Genomic DNA, 11,887 nt, shown 5'->3' on the forward strand with positions numbered 1-11,887 from the left:
AGTAAATGAGTTCATGAAAAAGACGTTTTCCCATTTTTTTTATTTTGTAAAAGATAATCGACTATTTAAAGCAAAAAATAATGCTTTTTTGGTATTTCAAAACATATGGAAACATAAAATATATGGCAGTGATCAAAATTAATGAGAAGATGGAAATACATTAAGTTCCTACACTGTACATGAAGCAATTTTTTTTTTTTTGAATTTCTTTTTTTTTTTTTTAATTTATTTTTTTATTGGTGTTCAATTTACTATCATACAGAATAACACCCAGTGCCCGTCACCCATTCACTCCCACCCCCCGCCCTCCTCCCCTTCTACCACCCCTAGTTCGTTTCCCAGAGTTAGCAGTCTTTATGTTCTGTCTCCCTTTCTGATATTTCCCACACATTTCTTCTCCCTTCCCTTATTTTCCCTTTCACTATTATTTATATTCCCCAAATGAATGAGAACATATAATGTTTGTCCTTCTCCGACTGACTTACTTCACTCAGCATAATACCCTCCAGTTCCATCCACGTTGAAGCAAATGGTGGGTATTTGTCATTTCTAATAGCTGAGTAATATTCCATTGTATACATAAACCACATCATGAAGCAATTTTTAATGGTAACTTATGATAAATTAAATATATACATTGTAAACACCAGAGGAACAGATTTTTAAAAGTTTAAATTAAGCCACAAATTCTCAACAAAAGACTAGCAAATTGAATCTAGCAATATTTGAAAAAAAACAACATACTATGACCAAGTAGGGTTTAGTTCAGGAATCCAAGACTGATTCAGTAGTTTAAAATTTTAAAATATTTTAGAATCGTTTAATGCAATCAACCATGTTAACAATCTAAAGAAGAAAAACCACGTGGTCACATCAATGGATGCAAAGAAAAAAAAGCATTGAACAAAATTCAATATCTAATCACGATAAATACTGATAGCATACTAGAAATAAAAGAGAATTTCTTGAACCTGATAGAAGGCATCACACAGGGATGCCTGGATGGCTCAGTGATTAAGCTCTGCCTTTTTCTCAGGGCATGATCCCAGGGTCCTGGGTTCAAGTCCTGCATTGGGCTCCCCACAGGGAGCCTGCTTCTGAGAACTCTGCCTGTGTCTCTCATGAATAAGTAAATAAAATATTGTTTTAAAAAAAAGCATCCGCACAAAGTCCACAGCTAGCATCATAATGAATGGAGCAAAATAATACTTTCCTTCTGTTTGGCACAAGGCAAGAATGTTTGCGTTCACCACTCCTATTCTCATATATTGGAAGTGTTAGCCAGTGTGATAAGAAATGGAAAAAGTAAAAGTCATTGTAAAGGAAGAAATAAAACTCATTATTTACAGATAACATGATTGTGTACAGAGAAAATTCTAAGGAATCTACACAAAAACTACAGAACCAATGAGTATTTAGCAAGATAGAAATTGACAAGCTGATTCAAAAATTTGTATGCCAATGAGAAAGACCTAGAATTTTCCCAAGAGTCATTTTGGAATCCTTACACTAGGTGGTTTCTAAACTTTAGATAGTAAAATATTATGCCATAGATAGACATAGAGATTAATATAACAAATATTATTAATATAACAAATAGAGAATCCAGAAATAGACCCACTTTTGTATAGTTAATTAATTATATTTTTCAAAGGGGCAGTGTAATTCAGTGGGAAAATGATAATCTTTTCAAGAAATGGTGCTTAGAACATCTAAATTTTGTACAGAAAATAATCTCAATGCTTACCTTATACGCTATACAAAAACCACTCTAAATGGGTCATAAACCTAAATATAAAAGTGTAAAACTGCAAAACTTCTAGAAAAAGGTAACATAAGAGATAATCTTTGAGACTTAATGGTAGGCAGAAATTTACAAAGGTTAGATAATGGTAAAACTCATTGGAACTGCACATAAAAGTGTGCACATTTTACTCTTTGTAAATTATGCCTTACTAAAGTTAATTAAAAAAACAAAAAACCCTCCTGGGACTGTCCATATTTCCAGGATAAAATCCAAATTCCTTACGATGGCCCTTTACAATGTGACCATTTTTCATCATTTCCATTCCCACTCTGTTATACCCCACACATAATAACCCCATCATACGCTCCAGTTCATATGGACTTATACAGACTACTCATTTTTTAGCTAACTCTCCTATCTTTTCTTATTCCTTGGTTTGTCTAAGATAGTCTACTTAGAAAACTTTTTTGACCTCTTTCACTTGATAAATTTCAATTTTCTCTTTATTGTCCAGCTGATTTCTGTAATCTTTCCTCACCTTAGAAAATTAATTGCTGTCTTTGTTCTCCTCAGTCAGTTCATGCATACATCTGTGTTATCACATCTCAGTATACTGTGATAAAGGCTTCTAAGAAATGATGACTTGTCTTTCTCACTCCTTTTTGATATAATATTTGCCATATTGTAAATATTTTGTTGAATATACAAATAAGTATAGTAATATGCATTGTCATTGAAATCTAATTTCCTCTTACCACCTTGGGTGACATCATGCCATAGGCATTTACTAGCTGTTTTATTTGGTTGTCCCATTTTGTCAACTCCAGTGTTCTCAAAAATTTTGTCATGCTATTGAACTTGAATAGATTGGTATTCAAATTTATCTTGGCATGGTTGAAGAGTTCTCTGTAATTGGGTTTAATTAAAACTAAAAGTAGTTTTTGACTTATCAGAATCTAAAATTATTAGATAAAATTAAAGCCAAGAGTGTCTAATCAGAATAATTTACTGTGTATATAAACCCATCTTGGTTCCAGAAAGTAATCTGATAAGATTTTTTAAATAAGATATTATAAATATGCCTTTCATTATGCTGCCTAGAGTGTGGGATATAGGGGCATGCGTGTGAATATCTTCAATAATGGTAAATCTCTTTTTCTACACTTCTGCATAGACTTGATATTTAGAAAGTAAGAAAGACATTGTGAATAGGGAATTTCTCAGTCTAAGAATTGTACATTTGGCCAAAAGCAAAATGGAACTATAAAATAATGAGCCTGAGTTTGTTTTGTTTTGGTGTTTGGTTTTTTTATTTTATTTTATTCACAACCTAGATCAAAAAATATTTCAGAAGAAATGCTGTCAACATTTGAGCACTTCCAGCATTCTGGGAGTAACAAACCACCCTCCCAAAGTGAATATTTTTAAAGTAGTTAACCTCCTTTAAATTTTAAATTCAGTGTGTTTTTCCCCTCTCTTTTAATGTACAATTTTATTGTACAAACATATGTGGATGGCCGTGTTTACTTTAAAAATCCAGATCTTTTTCATGTAATTTGGCTTTAAAAATGTGACTAAAATCAGGCTATTTATTTCTCTTTCTCTATATGTATCTAGTAAGCTTCTATATGATGGAAAATCCATTTCTCTTTTCTCTTTCATTCTTTAACTCTAAGCTGTAATAGTGATAATAATGATTTTTAAATTTTTCCCCCTTCTGGGAAAATGAAATTTCATTGCTCTGGAAGAAATTAATTTTAAAAAGCCACTAGAACAGAATTGAAATGAAATCAATTTTGTTCTTGATTGAACTGCAGTACTGCTTTGTGGTACTAATGGCCGTCTGCTGACGATAAAAACAAGGTGATACAGCTCAGCTCCACAGAGAGTGTCCTTTGCAGCTCTCACCACAGTATACATGCTTAACGGCATCAGTCATTTTATATCTATTTGACACTGATTAATTACTGCGATCCATTCTGGTATTACCGCCACTGCCTTGGCACTTTTGTCAGGCCTAAACAATTGACAAGAGTTCAGCAGTGTGAATTATGTATTTATTACTGTGACCCTTTCTGCTATTTAATTTAACTTAAATAAGTGTTGTTTGCACCCTCATTTTGAAATTAAGATTTTTATAGAACTAATTACTTTGCTTATATTTCTTTTTTTAAGACATGAAAATTACCATATTAGCTTATAAGGTAATTACTATTATGACTTGAATTATTCAGATGTTTTATTTAATATTGATGCTTAAATTTTTTTCTTCAATGAAATTTAACAAAAATCCATTACTAGTTCATCTTGACTTGTGCCATATTTCTAAGTTGATGTCTACATAGAAGTCTTAAATTGAAAAAAAAAAAAAAAGTCTTAAATTGTATCCTTTAAACTCTTTTTTTTTTTTTTTTTGGTATCCTTTAAACTTGAAGAATTTGATGACCTGCCTCATAAGCTACATAGAACATTTCCATTTTGATCCTTATACCAAGGATTGAATAGAACATTTACAAACAAGCCAATTTACATTTTTAATAACTCCAAGGCACCTAAATCAAACAGCAGCCACTATTAGAGGACATGCACTAAAAAGAAACATTTGCAGCAATACCTCATATACATCAACAAAATCACTAACATATATGCACACAGGATTTTTTTTTAGATGGTTAAACTTTGGAAGTAATACTCATTACCACTGATAATCACTAAAATTCAATCAAAGCCGTCAGATTCTGGTGGTGGTTTATCTAAATAACAAAAAGGCGCCCCAAGTTACTTTTCTTTCTTTAGATTATCTTGCTTTGTAGAATTTTGCTTTCATTTTTGTACAATCAAGCCTTAAAACCTTACCTTTTGGTTTCTGACTTTAGTTTCATACTGAAAAAAAAAAATTGTATTACTATTCTATTGAATTCTTTCCTTAATGACTTAAAATGCCCCCCTTACCGTGTATTAAATCACCATAATAGATCTTCCGGTTTCTCTACTATATTTCATTTATTTATGAGTTAGTTTATTCCTAAGCTACCACATTTATTAAACAGTTTTCTTCTGTAATATGCATACAATAAAAATTCACATATCTTCATTGTATATTTTGATGAGTTTTGACAAATGTATGCACGATCCTAATCAAGATAAAGAATATTTACATCATTGTAAAAAGTTTCCTCCTTGATCCCCTAAGTGGTTAGTCATTTCCAGCTCCAGTCCCCAGACCAAGACAACCATTGATCTGCTTTCTATCAGTATATTCACATTACTAATACTAAGGTATTAGTATTCTTTTAAAATTTTATATCAAAGTTATCATATAGAATTGTACTCTGGCTTCTTTGCTTAACATATTTTTGAGGTTCATCTGTGTATCAGTAGTTCTTTTTATTCTTAAATAATATTTATATGAGCATACCACAGTTTACTTAAAGCATTCACTTGCTGCTAGACTTTGGGTTGTTTCCAAATAGGGGCCATTATGAATGAAGTTGCTACAAACATTCATATAAAAACATGTCTCTGTTTGGACATACATTTTCATTTCTCCTAGATACTTAGGAGTAAAATTATTAGGTCTTATGGTAAGTATATATTTAACTTTATAAGAAACAAGCAAATTTTTTCAAAATTACTGCATTATTCAATGTTCCTACCACCATGGTGAGTTCAGCTGCTCCACATCCTTGTCAGCACTTATAAAAAAATAAATCTTAAAAAAAATAAAAATTAAAAAAAATAAATCTTTGCTACCCTAATATCATGAAATTTTTCATATATGTTCTTTCTAAAAATGTTATAGTTTTGCCTTGTACATATAGGTCAATAATGTGTTTCCTGTTAATTTTAAGAGTAATAGTTCATTTGTTCCCAAATGTACATTAGGCTGTTTCTTCATCATTTCTTGAAAAGTCTATCCTTTTCCAATTTAATTATTTGGCTCCTTAGTCAAAAACTAATTGACCATATATGTATAGGTCTATTTCTGACCTGTTTGTTCCATTGATCCGTGTATCTGTCCTTATGCCAGTTAGACACTGTCTTTATAAGGTGATATAAGTCCTCAGACTTTGTTCTTTTTCAAAATTGTTTTCATTATTCTAGATGAATTAAATTTCCATATAAATTTTAAAATCAAATTGTTAATTTCTGCAAAAAAAAAAAGCTTGCTAAGATTTTGATTGGAACTGTTTTGAATCTGTAGATTACCTTGGGGAGAACTTTCATCTTAACAGTATTGTTTGTGCCTTTCATCCACAAGCAGAATGTATCTCCCCATTTACAGTTGACCATTGAACAACATGGCCAACCTCCCACACAGTCAAAAATCTACATGTAATTTCGGACTCCCCAAAGTCTGAACTACTGATAGCCTCCTGTTGACCAAAACCTCCCACAAGCAGTTGGTTAATACTTATTTTGTATATATATCTATTATATAGTGTATTCTTACAATAAAGCAAGCTAGAGAAAATGTTAAAAACATAAGAGAAAATGCATTTACAGTAGTACATGTAAAAAATCCACGTGTAAGTGGACCCATGCAGTTCAAGTCTGTGTCATTCAGGGGTCTACTGCACTTTGATTATCTTTAGCACTGTTTTGTAGTTTTATGTGACTAAATATTATACATATGTTACATGTATCTCAAATGTTACATGCTTTTTTTGATGCTGTTGTAAAAGCTCGTGGGCTTTTATTTCAATTTCTAATTCCATATTGCTAGTATATAGAAATGAAATTTTTATATTAACTTTAGATCCTAAGATTGCAAACCGTCCTACAGTTCTGGTTGCTTTTTTTGCATATTAGAATTTTCTGTGTGTAAGACCATGTGGTCTGCAAATAAAGACTGTTTTGCTTCTTTTTACCTGCCCCTTCCCCCCAAGCTATATCCTTTTTTCTTCCTTCCCCACACATTCATGCCTGACTAGTACATCTGGTGGAATATGAATTAGAGTTGGTCAGAATGATCATCCTTCCCTCAGTCCCAATCTTAGGAAGAACACATTCAATCTTGTAACATTAAGAATGTTATCTGTGGGGTGCTGGGTGGCTCAGTCGTTTAAGCAGCAGTCTCTTGGTTTTGGCTCAGGTTATGATCTCAGGATCCTGGAATCAAGCCCAGTGGGGAGTCTGCTGGAGATTCTCTTTCTCCCCCTCCCTTTGCCCTTCCTCCCACATGCTCGCTCGCTCTCTTTCTCTCTAAAATAAATAAATAAATCATTTTTCTTTCTTTTTGAAGACTGTAATCTAGAGTCTCTCATAGATTCCCTTTATCAGCTTGAAGAAGATTCCTTCTATTGCTAGCTTGCTGAAAGTTGCTATAAATTAATTTTGTCAGATGTTTTTTCTGTATTTTATGAGACGGTAATATTTTTTTCCCTTTAGTCAAAGGATTTTTGAATCTTTGTTTATGAGGGATATTCATCTGCAGTTTTCTTTTAATGAATTTATCTTGTTTTGGTATCAGGGTAGTGCTGTCCAGAAAAGATGTGTTGGGGAGTATTCCTTCCTTTATTTTTTTAAGAATTTATATTTGGTATTATTTTTCCTTAAACATTTGATAGACTTCACCAGTTAAGACCTCTGTGCCTGTTTTCTTTGTTTTCTAATGTAAGCATTTAAAGTTATAAACTTTTCCTCTAAGCACTGTTTGAATTATAGGCCACATATTTTTATATGTCGTGATTCATTATTATTCAGATCAAAATGCTGCCTAACTTTGTGATTTTTATTTTGATTTATGGAATAATTTAGAAGTCTTTGTTTAATTCCTAAATGGGGATTATTCAAGTATCTTTAACTTTTAATTTTATTCAGTTTTGGTCAGAGAACATAATCTATATGATTTCTTAATGTTTAAATATATTAAAATTGGGGGATCCCTGGGTGGCTCAGTGGTTTAGCGCCTGCCTTTTTGGCCCAGGGCGCGATCCTGGAGTCCCGGGATCAAGTCCCGCATCGGGCTCCCGGCATGGAGCCTGCTTCTCCCTCTGCCTGTGTCTCTGCCTCTCTCTCTCTCTCTCTCTCTCTCTCTCTGTCTATCATGAATAAATAAATAAAATCTTTAAAAAAAAAAACCACCTTAACTAAATAAATTTTTAAAAATAAATAAATATATTAAAATTTGTTTTATGACCCAGCATATGTAGATGTAATCTGTCTTGGTTCTGTAGATGTCAACCAGGTCCAATTGGTTAATAGTGTGTTAAGTCTTCCATATTCTTTCTGGTTTTGTATGTAGTTGTTAGGTGAAATTTCCAGTGGTAATTGCAGATTGTCTGTGACTTCCTATGGTTCTCTCAGATTTGCATCATGCGTTTTGAAACTCTGTAATCACACAGTCATACATACATAAAAGTCATTATGTCTCTTTACTAATTGAATGGTCATTTTGGAATGTGTCTCTTTACCTCTGATTATATATTTTTTTCCTGAACTGACCTTTGCCTGAAATTAATACTGCCATTTCAGACTCTCTATTATTAGTACAAAATTACATTATATAGAATATTTCTCCTTCCTTTTACTTTGGCCCTGTCTTTATATTCAAAGAATATTAAACATATTACAGTTAATGTTATTATCGTGATACTAAATTTAATTCTATCATTTGCTGTTTTGTTTTTGCTGTATCCCGTCTATCATTTATTCCTCCTCTTACCTTTTTTTTTTTTTTTTTTTTTTTTTGGATTGATATATCTCCACCCTTGGCTAATTAACTACATGTGTTGGATTTGTTTTTATAACTGTTGCTCTAGAGTTCCAGCATGTATTTTTAGCTTTGCCACAGATTACCATTAAACAATAGTATACCATTTCATTTATACTTTTAAGACTCTTTCAGTAATTTACTTCCATTTACCCCCTCTGTTTCTTTGAGCTATTGTTATAATAAAAAATTTCACTTCCCCACATGGTGTTGTACATGTATTGTTCTCCAATACATTGTTATTTTTGCTTTAAATATTCAATTATAAGTTAAAATTGTTCATTTTTTAATCTACTTTGTTCAAAAATGACATAAAATTGCCCTAAAAATTAATCCTATTAATTTTTTTGAGTTAGTGAAACATCTCACATCAAAAAAAGAAAAATATTAAGGGTACATTATTACATTTCTGCTAGACTATATTCCTTGAGTTTTTAAACACATCTTTTGCCTTTCTTCTATAGGTGAAGCCTTGAAAGGAAAGATCACAGTCCACAAGAATAAGAAAGATCCACGTTCTCTCATTGTGACTCTCACATTGAATAATTCAACTCAAACTTACGGTCTCCAGTGAAAAAGCTACAAAAGCACAACTAACTTTCGGTTCTTACTGTGAGGGTGGGATATGGATAGGGGGTGGAAAGAGAGTTTTTTGGTGAACATATGGATGCTGGATCCTTCGAATGAGCCTCCTCAATAGGAGCCTCCTCTAATGTGCCTCCTCAGAGACACATGGTAGGAATCTGATAAAATTCAGTTTAGAAAGGGAACCAACTGATCCTAGTGGACCACCTACATAATCAGTCTTCGAAGTCTAGTCAGCAAGATTTTACTAAATGTAACCCCTACATTGAGGTTAGCTATATTGGAAACCATTTAAATAGGCCTAAATATGAAACAGAGATAGTCTTCTGTTATTTTTAATGTTTCTTACTATAAATTTTAAACACCAGTAACTGATCAGTTACTTGGATAATGTTTTATTCAATTAGTAACTATACACAAGCTATTATACATTTTATTGCAGATTTCTACCCTGAAGAGTAGTTTTTCATTGTATTATTTGCTAGAATATCAATATAATTAAAGAGCAAGTGGGAGAGACTAAAATATGGAAAAGAGCATCACACAAATAATATTTGAAAGACAGCTTAGTTGATCATGCTCTAGTTCTGAATGTTTCATTTTGTAGCTTCTTTCCTCTTTGCGAATATTCTTTTGCTATATAGTTTTCTAGTACTATCCAGGAAATCTAACTTCAATACATTTATCCTAGGTTTCATACAAGTTTTTAAAGGGAAAAATAAGTACTTATTTACTAATATGACATCTTTTTCACACCAAATTTATGTGCAGAGTTAAACATGTAACTGATAATATACTTATAGTTGTGTTATTTATAGTTGTTGACTCAATTTGAAATGCAGAATAGAAAATATTCAATAAAATGTGTACAACCATTAGCATTATAAAATGGTATTTTTAACATATAAAGTCTTTTATAAAATCAGAAGCATTTAAAACAAGTCTTAAAGGAATCATCTTTAAGAAAATAAGGATTTAAGGACAGCTGGGTCATATAGTTTTCAGTTCAACAGCTAGTTCTTTTTCAAAATAAGACATACACAAGACATACATAGCATAGTGTTGAGCAGTACAAGCTCTGGAGTCCGTTTCTAGGTGCAGGCTCTGGTGACAGCTCATACTTGCTGTCTGGCCTTAGTCCTGTTCCTTAACCTCTCTCTCCCTCTATGAATGTGCCAGTTTATGAGTTAATACATTTCAACTACTTCAACCGGTGCCAGACACCTAGAAGACACTTAGTAAGGTGATGGTATCGTCATCATGCAGTCAAGGATCCCTTTCATGGAATATGTGGTATCTACATTAGATTTTTTGGGAATTGTTCCCTCATCAAATACTACCCTTAAGTACATGAATGTGTGGGGAGATTTCAAGGAAATTAATATAGCAAAAACTATTCAAAAATTGTCTTTTGGTCTTACAGAACTGGACTTGTAGCAATGGGAAAATTAACCCCTTCAAATGATGTGTTTTAGACCATAGTCTCTTAAGTCTTCTTCTATAAGCATGATTTGTTTTCACGGAGTTAAAACCAACCAGCTTGTATTTGAATTTAGAATATTACTAGAAATGTGTGGTGCTGATAATATACCTCAAAGTACTTTAAATTTTGTCTGGAATGATTTCATGTACAAATTCGAGTATGGTAAGGCGATAAGAATAAGGAAGATTTCCATAAAAAGATTTCATGACTATTTAAAGTAACCAAAAACCATCTATTTTGTTTTGTTTTTATTTCATGTAAGTGCATACCAAATATTTTTTACTATTTAAAAAAGTATTTCCCAAACTGATATTTTTGAAAACTCTTGTTTGATTTGTATAGGATTTTCACCCAATGGCTCCTTTGATTTTCTCCTGGTTATAAATAACCCAACTATAGTTGGTAGATCTCTGTTCTTTTCCATTTGCCTTCCTAGGCTAAAACATCCTAATGTGTGTGCCTAAACATTTTATGAGAATAGGAGAGTCCAAATGTTAGCTCTTCAATTAGAATTTCAGCTGTTAAACTGCTACAAATAATTAAAAACTTCCTAGCCCTTGACAATGATAAATACACTATCCTTTCATGCTGTGGCATATACACATATATGGAGAGCAAACTACTCTGTTCCAAGGATTTTATTTCATTTCCATTAAAAGAATACATTTTTCCTCCTATTTTTCTTTGTGATAATTGTTCTTTTGTAATGTGTGGGATTTATCCAAACAGTCCTCTCTATTCACTAGAACAGTATTTTCCAAACAGAGCATTTTTGAAGGAGTGTTTCAACAACTCTTGAGGGGATACCGCGTGGGACAAAGTGGTCCAACAAGGAACCTCAGCTGCTAGAACACTGTGAAATAAATGAGGGAGCTGTCATTTCACTTTGAAATAATCCCTGTTTGAGAGGGAGGGCAAGTAATTCTGGTCCTACAGAGTTATTTGCTTTCTTACCACTTAATCTAGACTAACCAATGTGGTCCACCTGTGTTTTTCATTATTCTACCCTTCTCTCTTTTTAAAGTGGAATATCTAAACTGTATTCTGTGAAGTTACCGACTAGAAATCAGCTCATAGTAATACCATCAATCAGCTCTCAAGTGGAGCAAGTGTGCTTATAGTACTGCTAAGAACTTTGAATAGGAAAGATTAAAACAAGATGATACATCACTTAAGCTACTTCCAGTCATGCCAGAAATGGTCATTTAAGCTGCTTGGCTATAGCATAGATCCAAAACATCTAGGGTTTCAGATTTTTCTGTGAAGAGTATCTCAAAGACATATTAAATATACAGTACTGTCAAGAATTTGAATCTGTGATGAAAGGCAAGTTCAGTGAGATAGCTGAGGTCAAGCA

General features: G+C 32.5%; 1 protein-coding gene across 3 annotated transcripts in view; it reads left to right on the forward strand.

The window, feature by feature from the left end:
- PRMT3 (protein arginine methyltransferase 3) overlaps nt 1–11,207 on the forward strand; it is a 123,905-nt gene extending 112,698 nt beyond the window's left edge. For all 3 annotated transcript variants that reach the window (XM_025459763.2, XM_025459764.3, XM_025459765.3), the window contains one exon: nt 8,927–11,207. In XM_025459763.2, the coding sequence (XP_025315548.1) occupies nt 8,927–9,036 (110 nt within the window). In that variant the 3' untranslated portion in view covers nt 9,037–11,207. The remainder of the gene's footprint in view (nt 1–8,926) is intronic.
- The last annotated feature ends 680 nt before the right edge of the window (nt 11,208–11,887 follow it).

This window comes from Canis lupus, chromosome 21 (genome assembly GCF_003254725.2).
Source record: "Canis lupus dingo isolate Sandy chromosome 21, ASM325472v2, whole genome shotgun sequence".
NCBI lineage: Eukaryota > Metazoa > Chordata > Mammalia > Carnivora > Canidae > Canis > Canis lupus.